Source organism: Rhopalosiphum maidis, chromosome 4, assembly GCF_003676215.2.
Source record: "Rhopalosiphum maidis isolate BTI-1 chromosome 4, ASM367621v3, whole genome shotgun sequence".
Classification (NCBI taxonomy): domain Eukaryota; kingdom Metazoa; phylum Arthropoda; class Insecta; order Hemiptera; family Aphididae; genus Rhopalosiphum; species Rhopalosiphum maidis.
Genome location: NC_040880.1, coordinates 27,610,120 through 27,624,978, shown reverse-complemented (window position 1 = coordinate 27,624,978; position 14,859 = coordinate 27,610,120). Strand labels below are relative to the sequence as shown.

At 27.7% G+C, this 14,859-nt stretch overlaps 1 protein-coding gene across 1 annotated transcript in view; it reads right to left on the bottom strand.

Annotated features, from left to right (window-relative positions):
• LOC113552047 (dynein heavy chain 7, axonemal-like) overlaps positions 1 to 14,859 on the bottom strand; it is a 25,425-nt gene extending 10,566 nt beyond the window's left edge. The window contains exons 1-34 of the mRNA XM_026954715.1: positions 14,823 to 14,859; positions 14,599 to 14,764; positions 14,433 to 14,537; positions 14,275 to 14,289; positions 13,799 to 14,204; positions 13,618 to 13,737; positions 13,113 to 13,246; positions 12,868 to 13,033; positions 9,850 to 10,004; positions 8,501 to 8,608; positions 8,158 to 8,422; positions 7,922 to 8,097; positions 7,614 to 7,842; positions 7,324 to 7,530; positions 7,093 to 7,262; positions 6,744 to 7,023; positions 6,421 to 6,660; positions 6,194 to 6,359; positions 5,905 to 6,128; positions 5,550 to 5,848; positions 5,273 to 5,459; positions 4,983 to 5,212; positions 4,536 to 4,922; positions 3,938 to 4,478; positions 3,676 to 3,881; positions 3,465 to 3,615; positions 3,216 to 3,394; positions 2,782 to 3,136; positions 2,403 to 2,716; positions 1,934 to 2,340; positions 1,421 to 1,581; positions 892 to 1,339; positions 678 to 813; positions 213 to 610 (exon numbers count right to left, since the gene is read on the bottom strand). Coding sequence (XP_026810516.1) covers positions 213 to 610; positions 678 to 813; positions 892 to 1,339; positions 1,421 to 1,581; positions 1,934 to 2,340; positions 2,403 to 2,716; positions 2,782 to 3,136; positions 3,216 to 3,394; positions 3,465 to 3,615; positions 3,676 to 3,881; positions 3,938 to 4,478; positions 4,536 to 4,922; positions 4,983 to 5,212; positions 5,273 to 5,459; positions 5,550 to 5,848; positions 5,905 to 6,128; positions 6,194 to 6,359; positions 6,421 to 6,660; positions 6,744 to 7,023; positions 7,093 to 7,262; positions 7,324 to 7,530; positions 7,614 to 7,842; positions 7,922 to 8,097; positions 8,158 to 8,422; positions 8,501 to 8,608; positions 9,850 to 10,004; positions 12,868 to 13,033; positions 13,113 to 13,246; positions 13,618 to 13,737; positions 13,799 to 14,204; positions 14,275 to 14,289; positions 14,433 to 14,537; positions 14,599 to 14,764; positions 14,823 to 14,859 — 7,768 coding nt within the window. The remainder of the gene's footprint in view (positions 1 to 212; positions 611 to 677; positions 814 to 891; positions 1,340 to 1,420; positions 1,582 to 1,933; positions 2,341 to 2,402; positions 2,717 to 2,781; positions 3,137 to 3,215; positions 3,395 to 3,464; positions 3,616 to 3,675; positions 3,882 to 3,937; positions 4,479 to 4,535; positions 4,923 to 4,982; positions 5,213 to 5,272; positions 5,460 to 5,549; positions 5,849 to 5,904; positions 6,129 to 6,193; positions 6,360 to 6,420; positions 6,661 to 6,743; positions 7,024 to 7,092; positions 7,263 to 7,323; positions 7,531 to 7,613; positions 7,843 to 7,921; positions 8,098 to 8,157; positions 8,423 to 8,500; positions 8,609 to 9,849; positions 10,005 to 12,867; positions 13,034 to 13,112; positions 13,247 to 13,617; positions 13,738 to 13,798; positions 14,205 to 14,274; positions 14,290 to 14,432; positions 14,538 to 14,598; positions 14,765 to 14,822) is intronic.

The window sequence follows — 14,859 nt, the reverse complement described above, 5'->3', positions numbered from 1 at the left end:
TTATTTATTATCTATAAACTACAACTTTCTCTAGTCATATCTAATTTTGTAGTTTATATCCACGTGTTCCTTTGGAAAATACGTTATAACGTCGGAACTGTCTGATACAAGTTTCAACACCCAGTGATAAATAAGTAAGTTTTTGTTTGCAATTATTATTATAGTTTTTTTTTTTTTTTCGCAAAATATTATAAACTATTTTATATAATTACCTTGCTTATATGCCATCTTCAATAATATCGGGTCTAGAGGTAAATCTAAATCTTCTAGTACATTTTCGATTAATACTGGTTTCCCAACTTCAATACCAACCTCGATACTTTTCATATAATTTGGATCAGTTAACTTAATTATAATAAGGTCGTTATTTTTTTCCAACGTTTTAATCCATTTATGTGCCTGTCCTTGAGGGTCTATCAGTAACGACCATCTTTGTGAACCGTCCATAATAATGGCATTATCGATCGAAAATGAATCTAATGGTAAGCCATTAATAGTCCAATTTTGGATTTTAGTCGGTACGCCTAAGACTTCAATTAAACTATAACTATCTGAACTTGGAATTTTCAAATCGTTGCACAGTATTTTCCATTCATTGATTATTAAAGATCTATAAAAGAAAAAAGAAATAACTAGTTAATTAGACATTATAACTAGGTATTACTAATTAAAAAAACCTGAAATATGATGTAAATGGAGCCAAATAAGCGATTATTCCACAAGATATAAGAATATCTCCAGGTATGCAATCATAATTGGTCTGAAGTTCTTCCGCTCGTAAAGCCCAACGATGTTTCTCACCACCTAGACTTCCTAAACAATTTTTTATTAAGCTTATTAATATATAAATACACGTTTAATTGTAAACAATTTTTTGAGTTGCACACTGACCTATAAGTTTCTCTGCTTTAATTAACTTGCTTTCACATAAAGCAACTTCCGCTAGTAATTTCTCTTTATTCAACACAGTCTCTTGCAATCTATCTTTAAGAGAATCTAATCTTTCTTGCAACTGTTTCACTTCATTTCGTTTTTCTTCCAAAATCGCCATAGTTGCTTCATATTCAGCATTAGCTATTTCAAGTTTTTCTTTTTTCGGTGCAACAACTTTGATCACTTTATCATACATATCCAATGCGATAATCCATTTACACAAACCTTCTGCAGCACTAGACGCTTTAGCAACAATTGGTGGTTTAAAATTAGGATCCGGAAGATATGTTTTTCGTATAATAGCCATAATTTGAGAAGGTATATTATCTTTATCGTATTCCTTTAATCTTTGCAGAAAATTGATGTCACCCAAAATGCGTTTACTAGGACCCCAATAATCAAGTATCTGACAAACACATTTTTCTAAATTAACTAAAAGTATGTGTATATTTATGGTAAATGACAGAGAAATATAATTAAATATTACCTTTTGACCTGGTTTATTTGGATCGGGAATTTTATCTGGTGAAACGCCTTTCATCACACATACTGCTGCCATTACAGTCTTCACCATTTCAGGTGGATTTTTCATAGACTTAACTAATGTTATGTCAGTTGGTTTTAAAGTATTTAAAGCATCAATTGCATCTATAAACCATCATAAAATTCAAACATTTCAAACTAAATAAATGTTCAACTGTTGAAAATCAATTAATTTCAAAACGTAAAATCTTATTCTATATACATAGTTAGTTTCATTATTAAATTCAAACTTGAACAAATTTGAATTTAATAAATGATAGTAAAAATATAATACTAAAAATTGACTTTCATTAAAAGGTTGAGCGTGGTACCCAGTCTTTATACTATGAGCATACTTTTTATAATTTAAAATAAAATTAATATATATTTATTTATAATATTTATATTTTATTTATTTTAATCACTTACTCCATTTTATCACACTTATATTACAATTTAGTATTAAAACATAATATACCTTCTAAAACCGGTATAGCTAATGCAAGATCAGCTTCACATTCTGTTTTTAATTCATTAGCCGCTTCGGCTTGAACATTTGCTACTTTTTCGTCTTCTTGAACTCTAGTGGTTGCTTTTTCAACTTCAACTGTCTCCCGAGAAATCATAACCATCATTTCTTCTGTATCTTTTTGAGCTTGTTGAAGCTGAGGTTGAAGTTTAAACAAATCTTCTTTCATCTGGCTAACTTGCAAAGTGGCATATTCAAGTTCCTGTAAACCACCAACATATCGCATTTTTGCTTCCATAATTTCTTTTTGCTTACGATTAGTACAGTCCGTATACGCTTTGATTAAATCCAAATACGATGCTGATGTAACATAAGTACGACGCCGTGTTGCAGAATAGAACTCCAAAGACAATCTTCTGTAAAATAGTAATAAGTACCTTTTTAATTACAATAGTGGATAAAATGTACACATTTTTACCTAGCATCGACGTGAAAACGTTGACAAACGGTAACAGCAGAATTTTTAATTTTTTCAGCAAGATTCACATCTATTAAATACTTATATGCAACCATTTGTAATGCATCATCTGGCCAGTCATTGAACCAATCAATTGTACAACAACTAACCAAAGACGGATAAAGTCTGAGATAATTTCTCAAACTTGAGCCGATTGGACTAAAGCACAAGCATATATGCAAATTTTGTTTACAGCGGTTTATAAAATAATTAAAAACAACCAATGGTGCAATATCCAAATTTCTATTTCCTCCTTGAGCAGCTAATCTAACCATCTACAGCAAATTGTATAAATTAAAATTGAAAATTTTATTATGTCTCGGCGCAGTAATAGTTATACCTCTAATATACTTTGTTGTTCATCCAAAGTAAATAAATTTGGTAATTCTCCAGAATTTAATAAAACATCAATATCTTGCAAAAAATATTCTTCTTTAATTTGCCTTTCAGCAAACAAGAACACAGTTGGACGATTTTCACCACCAGATTCAATTAATATCGTTTTCAAATTATCCCTCCATTCAGTTAAACCATAGCTCTTAGTAATATCGGGTTGAAAAACATTAAAATTGCACATAGCTGCAGCTAAACGGGTCAAAGATTGTCGACCAGATCCACCTACTCCAACTAATAATGCACATCCACCGGGTATCGTTAAGATTCTACAAATCCTTGAAAGATGTTCACATGCGTATCTATGCAATTTATAAAAATAAAACATGTAGATATTTAATACAAGTATTTATAAAAAAAAATCAAATCAAATCAACTTACTTAAACAAAACTATATTCAATTTTGAATCGTGTGTCTTATCATATTCATCCATCACAATTTGAGCTTTTTCTTCAAAATTTGATAATGAAAAAGGTTCTTCATATTTTTTGTTTTCCGATACTTCAAAATCCATAATATTGGTAAATAAGAGATTCGACATATCTTGGCAAACAATTGGCTAATAATAAAAATTAAAATGAGTACCATTATTTTCGCAAGATACTTAATTTATATTTTCAATGACGTACAGATGAATCTGATAAATTATTAAATACTACATCAAACATTTCTTGGAAATTTGTATTAACACAAACACGAATTTTATTGAATAACCAACATCTATCATTATCGTCTATAAGGCGATCGTAGAATACTCTCATTACTTCATGAACCCACAGTCTATAAAAAAAAATTATAATTTATAATTTTTCTAAATATTTACATTTCAATAAAATTTACCTCACGAAAACTTTTCGATTACTAAAGCTTTCTTTGCGGAACAGAAGTATTCCATTTGTCACTTTTGAAATATCTCTTATATTAAATAAATAATGTGATTTAGCAGGAGTTGGAGCTAAATTATTAATAGCTGATCTGTATACATTAATTGTTGATTTTATTATACTATCGATAATCGGTACTACTTCTAATGTAAAACCTTTTTTCTAAAATAAAATGGAGATTTAATTTAAAAATAAATAAACTTTAATTAATAATTTACTTTTAATCCAATTTGAAGTAAAGTAGAGTATATATTTGTAATACTTTCATCGTCAAATGAATTAATAGCGAACAACCCGAAATGACGTAAAAACCTCATATTATACTCATCTTGTTTACTTCCACTAGTTGGCCCAATAGCAGACAACAAGAGAATATCTTTCAAATAAACTTTAGTAGTATCTTGTAAGTCATGCCAATACCCATGGTCAAAAAATTGTCTCAACAATTCAATAGGAGGTTGTGCTCCATATTTTTCTTTTACTGGCATATTCATATCATCAACAAATATAACACAAACCTTTCCGGATGGTGGTCCATATACACCACGTTTACGCTTTATGAGCTTAGATAATATAATTTCTTGTGTAAAATTAGCTGATGTCTGAGTTGTAAATGTAACAAAAGATGGAACGTATTTGTCCAACGATAATTTATTCATCATATAATTTTTTATGTAAAAACTTTTGCCAGTTCCCGAGGGACCAAAAAGTAATAATGGTTTACGATGAGAGATAAACATGTCAACTAAATGCATAAACCTAAAAATAGAAAAATATTTTAAATATAATATGAAGTATTTTTATTAAAAACATTACCTAGCAGTGTCCATTGTATGAACTAAAGTTTGTTCGATAATACTAATTTCTTCAATTTTATTATTTTTCACAACTTCTGACAAATTCTTCCAAAATCCTCGAGATGTGCAACTATATACATAGTCATATAACATTCCATCGTAGGGTATCGTAATATCTAATGAACTTAAAGCTTCTGGTGGTTCCAAACCAGGAATATCGCCCTTCCATAGTTCTTTAAAATAACGATCAAAAGCTGATCGTGAATTTGAATCTAGTGTTCCACCGAAACCCCAAATAGAAGCATAAACAAAAGATCCTTGTAAATAATTTGTAAAATGTTCGTTGAAACCTGGATTATCGGTATGTGAACTTTTTAACTGCATCTCCAATATATTTAAAACGTTTCTAAAAAGATACCGAGAAATAAGTAGATATCAAAACAAATTTAATTGAACATTAACTTACAAAACAATATTTATTTCTCCAGCATTAGTCAGTTGAACACAACTATGCCGTACAAAGCATAAACAAGGGGGAGTTATCCAGTCAAATAAACACATTATATCTATTCCATTTTGATTCAAGGACCAAAATTCTGGACAAGTTTTTATCCAACTTTCTATTAACGGTCTCCACCCCAAATCTATGGGGTCTAAATAAATCATGCCACAACGAGACACAGTAGCAGGAGAAGCCTTGAAATACGCATTTAATTTTACAAATATCATGAATAAGTGGACTCAAGTGAGCCTTACCTGAGTAAGGTCCATAACTTCAAATATCATAGACATATTATTTGGCATACAAATTACTTCACCAGAACTTAAACACAGTTTTTTGTTGTCATCTAGTACAGTGTTCAGATTTTCTACCCAAACAGCATCAATCGGACCATCAAATATCAACCATTTCCTGTCTGAAGTCTCCGACATTGAATATTTTCTATAAATCAAATATATATATATTATATGTTTGAACTTTGAACACCTAAAACATAAAAGTATACATACAAATTTAAAAACAAATACATACCTAAACTTGTTAGCTACAACGCCGTTAGACCATTCATGTAAAACATCATCAAAATATCCGTAAAGTTGATTAATAGTCAATGCTTTAGGATTTACTGTTTCGTATTCAACCTTTTCTTCTCCTTGGTCCAGTTTATTTTGTAAATTTAAAGTTTCTGCGAGTAAATTAAGTAATGAAGTCTTTCCTCCGAAGGGTTTACCTACCAACATAAAGCCGTGCCTAACAACCATCATTTCATAGGTTTGAATGAGTTTTTCCATAAAAGTGTCAATTGGTTGTAAATTCATTTTCTCACATACCTAAACAAATCATAACATACAATACTGCAATGACCCTAGTCTTAATATTTACATACTATTTTGGCAGTAGAAATCAAATTTTCATGATAAGTATTTGGTAATTTGACATCAGAAAATAAATCAGAAATTATACCATTGAATAAAGGTACGTCTTTTTCTAAAAATTTTGGCAAATTCACTTCCAAAATAGATTTAAGCAAAAGTTCTGAATCGTTATTTTCCGGATACTTCATCTTTAAATTTCCTACTGCAATAAGTACAGCTTTAATAGCTCGCATACCTAAAAATTATTAAGCACAATATGTAATTTACATTTCGTACAATATGATTTTTCTAAATCTATACCATAATCATAATGTGGCTGAAGTGATAGTTGTTCTGAGCACAATTTATATGTAGTAACAATTTTAATAGATAACTCTCTTGCATTCACAAATCCGTAGGAATATAATGAAATTTCTCCAATCATTGCGTAATCCGGTACCATCATAGCTACAGTTCTAAATAAAACCTGTAAATAAATAATACTAATTTTAATTTCTTATTTTGCTTACGTTTTCTTATTTACAAACCTTCAAATTGTCGGGAAGATCAAATCTCCCAGCATATCCTGGGTTCATAGTAATACAAACATAACACCTTGAGTTCAATTTGAGTTCAGTACCTTCAAAAAAAAATGTTTCAACGTTTGTTCTCACTGCTTGAACTATACCTAAAATCTGTTGCGCAACTACTGACAATACTTCAATGTCAATACGATTGAATTCTTCAAAACAAACCCAAGCTCCACATGAAGCTAACCCTTTGAAAAACTAAAAAATCAAGTTGCTACATAAATAAATTTGATTATTGTTAAGGAATGTAAAAAAACTTTCAAATATAACTATAGAAATACTTTTCTCATTGCCAGGTAATTTAAGCTCTCGGAGCAATTAAATACAACACATTTGAAAGCCAAAGCCCTTGCTAAATCTTTTGTGGTTTCTGTTTTACCAGTACCAGCTGGCCCCTCAGGAGCACCAAACAGGTGTAAATGATAAGCACTGATCAGGGTACGATAACACCTTTCTGTCAAAGGAGTAATAACAAGTCTAGACTTATTTCCTAAATATTCATATGCATAATTTATAGTTGCATTGGTAATGCGTGCCAAGGCATCAGCTTCCCAATAATATCTAAACAAAGTTATTGTTAAAACCATACAAATTTATAGACCTAAATAAAAGAAAATGATTAAATATCACCTTAACTGGCTAAGCCATTTAAAATCCATATTGTGACGGACGTTATTGTTGGCCAACTCATCGACAACATCTCTACAATGAACATCTAATGTTATTAAGGTACTTAAAGTTATTCTTCTTTGTTTGTTCGTTTTACCACGTACTAAATTTACAATATCATTTAATTGTTTCTATAACAATATTTAATGAAAATAAAATATCCTTTGATAAATACAAATTTCAAAAAATTACATTCAAAAATGTATGGTAATTTCGCATTTGCCCAAGTTTTTGTGCAATAAATATTTCGTGTACTTCAGCTGTCCAAAACATTTGACTGACACATACAACACATTGGCCTGGCCATTTTTGTACCCATGTTGTTCGTTCTATAGTCGGATATTCATTATAAGCGTTTTCAATTAAATTTCTTAGAGATATTACCATTTGTTTTTCTAACTATATTAAATAATAACAACAAATTAAATACCAAATATTGACCAATAAAGAAAATATTATATTTATGTTTAATAAAAAAATACCTGAAATAACCATTTTTCTACACTTCCCCTGGCTTCAACAGTTGAAATATATTGACTAAGTGCAATTTCTTCACCCTCGCTACTTAAAAATTTCAAAATATCTAAATTATCATTAAACTCAAGCTTAGAAATTCCTTCGAAACATTTTTTTAGATGAGGTTGAACTCTTTTGGGATCTCTTGTTTCTGATAAAACTTCTAACATTTCATTATTTGAAAGGAAGAAAAATCTGAATTCCAATTGAATATTATAATTATTAATTGAATAAACATAAAACATAATATTTTATAAATAAATTTTTGTTTTACCTGGGAAAAAATAAACGTTTCTTCTCCAAATAATTATTAACTCCTAAATTAATAAATTCAGCCATTTTGGTACATTTAATCAACGATTCTAGAACACCTTCTTGACCAACACAAGTAATAGCTAATGGATAAGAACTGATCATACTTAGTAATCCGTTTATAATCACATTAATCTCCTAAAAATTAAGTTTATATAAACTTAAATAGTGAACTCGATCACTAAATAAAAATATTACATTAAACAAAGATCCTTCTTCAGGCATTTGATCAACTATGTCCTTGGAACTAAATATTGGCATGAGGTATAACCACCGCATCTGTACTCTTGCCCACTCTTCAAGTGTCATATTCATTCGGTTAATCTTATCAAACCACTCTTTCACCTCACTTTCGATAGGCTTTACAAATGCCGAACCGCGAATCGATATGGTCCTAATGAAATGCTCATCGAGTAATGCTTGTATACTATCTAACCCAGACACTATATTTATTTTTGTATCCCTTTTAAAATAAAAAAAAAATCAATTGCTAAAATTATTTTAAAAATCCTTAGTGTTTTCTGATTTTAAGAAAACATACTTGTACGGACTGGTACATAATTCAATAGATTTCCAATCTTCTTGCATTTTTTCTAACGATCTTCTTAATTGCTCTTCTTTAGTAGCGCCAATACTAATGACTTCAAACCTATAGAAATTATTTAGAAACTACATGTACTAATAACTTATATAATATACTAAAATTCAGATTTATTATAATATTAACGTATTTGACAAATTGAATACTGACAACAAAGTATATTAAATTGTTGACGAAGTCCAGTTGTAAATTTTTTTTTACAAGTTTTCAAACTATCTTTGTTTTATTAGCTCTTTTAATTTTATTAGGTTTTTAAGATAAAACAAATACAGTTAATATACAACTCAAACAGGATCAACACAAAAGTCTATCGAATCCTTTGAATGGCAAACAATAACACAACTCTTAACGAGTTTTCGCATTGTTTGATGTTCACGAAGCGTTCAGAAAAATGATTTAATTATAGTATTTAATATATTTTTATATACGTGTAATTTAATTATTAATAAAGAATGAACAACTGAATAATTTTAATAACACTTATGTAAACTTCATAATATAAATTATAACAATAATTAACTTAACAGTACTTTACGAAAAATACTATTAAAATTGGTAGAGATATTTCATTTAAAATAACGATATGTACTTTGATTAAACTTATGCTATATAATAATGAACAGAAAACTTGATTGTATAGAATTTTTCAGTAAATATTAATCCTCGATTCAAAAGTAAAATTTAGTTAAATTCAAACATTTAACATCAGTAAAAGAAAAATTAAATTATTAGTAAATTATTTAGAAATTTGAAGAAAATTATTCGCCTCTTTTCTGAATGCTGAACCAAAGTCAGACTCGTCAAATCGACAAAGTTTACCATTCACCCATCTCAAATTATTCCATTAGTTATAAACACATCTGTCATTTTAATACACAGTTACGAGTAAAATATTTTAAGAAAAAAGAAAATATACACATATATAATATTCAAATATATATCAAACATAGTGAGCAGTTTATCTATCCTCGGAAAAAAAATTGAACAAACCGATTAAAAACATTTTTATTAGTTCATATAACTAGACAATAATATTATATAGAGTCTATATTATAGACTATTCAATTCAATGTATGTCTTAGAGCCGTATAAGAGGACAACATAACAATTATTGTTGTGCGTTAACCGTTTAAGTGCTGGGTTAATGGTTATGTTAATGTTTTTAACCAACTGGTTATCAAAAGAATATAACTTTCACACCACTAAATATTGTGTATAATAATAATATCTAATAACTGTTTGTATTTTTATAAATTAAACTTGATAATTAAATATTAATGTGTACTCACTGAGGTAGTAGTTGTTCTAAATTCAAATCAATGATTTTTGACAGTGTCGTGCCTGCATTTGGAGTCAAGTTAAATCCCGATATCTCAGACATTTCTATCCAATGTCTTTCAGTTAAAGCGGGATTGCACATAATTCCAATGATTGGCATATAATTCTAGAATAAATAAACACGCAAATGAGCAACATTTAAACAACAATTTATTTATTAACATCTATTTGTTATTTTCCGTGAAATATTAATAAATATAATACAAAAATCATTAAATACTATAATTCGATTTTTCCGTATACTCGACTTCAATATGAAACAAATAATGAACTGAATTTAAAGGTCCATCAATTTAATTAAGTTGTTTGCATCTCAAAAAAAAAAAATTGACTAAGAAGACATTAAGTTCGAATAATTCAATAGATAAACCTCCTGTTAATCGAATTTTACTATAGAATAAAATAAGTAAAATACAGACCATCAATATCTATTATTTCTATGAATACATACAGTAAACACACGTTTTAAGGAACAATACAAACGATACGTTTGTAAATTACGATTATTAAGAAACGACAAACATATTATTATGTTATGTATTTTTATTTTTATAACGGACTGTGGCAACAGTAAAATCTTAAATCGTAATTAATTTAATTAAATGTATTCAATAATATAAATTGCTTATTTTAATCTGCTTAATATTTAAACAATTTTTACTTCCTATACATTTTTTTAACGTAACTACATAAATACAGAAACAAATTGTATGCTTGCAAAGTAAAAATTTATTTTTATAGTTTCAACGAGTGAAATAATTATATTTATCCCCCAAAAGTGTATTTAAATAAATATCCCTTGTTAGTTGTTATGTACGATATTTTAGTTAGATCTCTAAATTAATACAATACCAAACGTAATTAAAGGAACTTTTACAAAATGAAATATTTTATTTTTTATTTTCAACAAATTCATTAGAGAAGTGCACACAAATGAGATAATTATCACAAAGTTATCAGTTTTTTCTTTTCCGATTTTGTTAAACTATGACTTCATAAGTAAGCAAAATCACGGTTTCTTTGATTTAGGTATACAAAAAACTTTTTTTCTTGAATTTCATTACTATCGTTTAATAAATAACAAAATATTAATTGAGAGTAATGTTTTCATGATGATTTTCTTTAAATAACAGGTAATTTGTTTTAAAATACATTGTTTGATATTATTTTTAATGTACTTACTACTTACATAAAATAAAAATACTTTTTTTAAACTTTCAAAAAAATAATTGACACAAATATGAACAATTCTCAGTTATTCAATAGAATAATCTAAAAATTATAAAAACAATAGTACGTAAACATAAATATATTTATATCATTTGAGTATTGCTTGTAGGGCTTTATTAATATTCGTTATTTTTTTTTTGTGGGGGAAACCTAAACCCACCGTCAAATACTTTTTTACTATTGTTCATTTAATATGAAAAATATTAGAATAAATTATTTACATATATAAACATCTATGATTTAAATTATTTATTCAAAACAAATTTATCATTAATATTATTATTTTTTAAACATTTTCATATTTATACACAACCAATTAATTATTAATAAATATTTTTTCCTATATTTTGATGTTATACCCTTATATATATATATATATACGTATACTTATTTTTTTTATTCATTTTACGTAAAGCTTAGATAGTCTAGAAATCTTTGACCAAATAAAATGTTAGCATAGATAACAAAAGCATTATATGCCCTTCCCTTTTTTTTTAGATTCTAATATATTGAATTAAACATATTTTTACAACCCATATCAAATTTTTTATAAAGTAAATTAACTAGTAAAATTCTTAATTCATTATAATTGACTAAATTAAACTCAACTAAGCTATTTTTACTAAAACAAATTATAATTATTTTACTTTATTTTGTTATAGCCGAAGTAGTTTAAAAGCATTTTCAGTTATGCCTCTCCGAATCCTATAACACTAATAATACCATATTAGAACATTACCCGATAAAAAAACATATAGGTATAAAATTATTTGTGAAATATTTTAGCAGAACTGATTATAATTTATAAAATTGTTCTACCGATATGCATAGGCGCTTTATTAAATAGGTAACATATACATCCCATCTCAAATGTTTATCAAAAATACTCTATAAAATAAAATTTTATATATCTTAAATTATTTATATATGTCACATGTGAATTAAATAATTGAATTCATTAATTCATTTAAAATAATATCCATGCTGTTTATAGTAAAAATCATTTAAAAAGTTTTATTAATATTAAGTGGTAATTTCTTAAAGGTATGACAGTAAACGTACAACTTTTTTTAATTCATTCAGAGCTTTAATATGAACGAATTCCCATGTTTTGTCGTGTATTAACCACACATGTGACGAATTTGATTGTCTATTTAAGTACTAACAAAATTTTTCCTATTCAATATGAAAAAATTGTTCCAATTACACTTCCCTTTGGTACACATCACTACACAATAAGAAAATACTTTTTTTTCACCTTTAATATACCATTAATATTAAGCAATTGTATTATATTCTCAATGTAACTACTAACTGGTAAACCACAGCAAACTTTTGTTAGTTATTCCAAAAGCTGGTAAAATTTTTATTAGACTAGCGTAGGTTACATTAGGTTTTATTACTTATGAACTTAGTTGCGTTATATGCCCGTCTTTTGAACTAAAACCTGATCTAAAACCAAATTGATTTTCTGAAAGTAAATTGATTCCCTCGGGAAGTCCTATATTAGTCTATTTTTAATAATTTTTTCTTACGGTTTTGCAAAATAACCCATCATCGATATTGGTCTATTGTTATTTATTTAGACTTTTATATTTGAGCCACGGATAGTATAACATTCAATTAAATGAAACCGATTATTTAATATCGTTTATACTCTTTGACCTATTGACCATTACATACATAAATACAAATCAAAACAGTAATATTCCAGATATGCTAATACACAGTATACGAACCCTAAACTCCACCATGCTATTTATTGTTTGTTCAGCTATCTTTAAAGGTGCTGGCCAAAGGTTCATGTCAGCATCATCAATTATACCTTCATACCTTTTACTGTAATTTTGTGATAACATTTCTTTACATTTAACTCTCAATAATTCTTGCATTTTAGATGCTTCACTAAAATTTTAGAAACAAGTCACTAATAAAAAATAATAAATATTGCATTCAGTGTATTTAATATTCTTAATTTGGTTACTTGTAAAATTCATTGACTGTTTTTTCTATTTCCGATAAACTGAGAGTATCAAAATCACCACGCATCCATACATTTTTCTTTAAAAACCAACGATAGGAAAATGTAATTAGATCAACAAATGGCCTCGTGAAATCCTAGAAAAAAAATATATTTTTTAAACACACAATATTGTGTCTTCAATAAACACAAATGACAAACAAAAAAATAAACATTGAATTACTAATCGACGAATTTATTAATTTTCGAATTTTAATACTTATAAAAATAAAATAATGTAAATTTAAAGAAAAATCATAATATCTGCTGGATATCAAAACATTACATTTCAAAAGTATTAATAATATTATTTCTATAGATTATATATATAATTACAATGTGAATATATTTACATTATTAATTAATTAATAGTAAATAATTGAAAGTAGTCATCTGACAAAAACAAATCATATATTTAACACTTAAATACTATATAATATTATAATTATATTTATATTTATTAGCATACCTTTATTTCATCAAGTTCCGGAAATGTGCTAATTGGTTTGTTAAATAACTCTTCTTCTCTGTTAATCCAAGCCACCGTATCGTCAAATTTTTCGATTTTTCTTCGCAACGTATTAACGAACTATAAAAATGTATATTAACAACAACACTTTTACCGTTGAAAAGAATGTGTTGGATATTACCAATTTATATTCATAGAGTTTGTTGACGTCATCGATACGATCCAAAAACGTAAGGCTTGGTGCAAACGCGTCCAAATCATAATTTAACACACTGATCACTTTAGCTAGAGTCTCTTCTGCATTAGATTTCCCAGCCTCGTATATAGTAGAATATTTAAAAAACACGGGTGATATATTTTGTATCCATTTTATAGCGGATGCGTGCGTTTCCCAAAATTCTTTAGGCAGCACCGCGTACTGAGATATGTTGCACGCAACTACCGTTAAATCTTTCACTGTATCGATCATCTCTTTCATAAACGTAGTACTAGCATAAAGCATGTAATCACCAAGTGCTAAAAACTCTTCAGAATTTTTCGGTTTAGATACGGTACGTGAAACCATTTCATGGAATTTATAGCATACCCTGAGGAAATTATTATTTATTATTACAGCTAAAAGTTTTGCAATAAACAGTAATCAAATCATAAACTTACCAAGCTAATGAAGGCCTAATACATGTATATATATATATATATATGTGTGTGTGTGTGTAAGTGTGTATTCACGTGTGATATGCAAGAGAACAAAACATTTATAGTTATTAACTAGTTATATCATGATAAATAAGAATAAATGAAAAAATAAACCTTACTTTTCGTCATTGCTAAGTTGCTTCATAACAGTGTGATCGATAATCTGATCCATATAGCTTTTGGCCAGATCGCATATGTGTTTCTTCATATCAATCTGATCAATACTATAACAATTAAAGATGATTAATTATTTCAAATAAATGATAATGGTGATGTTCCCTATACTTTCCGAGTTCAAAGTTCCAATCGTCTACTAATTCTGTAGCCCTATTCCTATAACTCTGAAACAAATCCAACTTTTCTAACAATTCGTCATACGAATGATACTCCTGTAGATATATAAATAGATTTTCGGGCTGTTTCTCATTAACAACGTCACGGAAATCATTATCTGTAAACGATGTTCCATATGAAAATAGATTGAATTTCGCTATCCGTCAAATTCCTACCCATTTTTTTTAAGTATGCCGTCAATTCTTTATACAT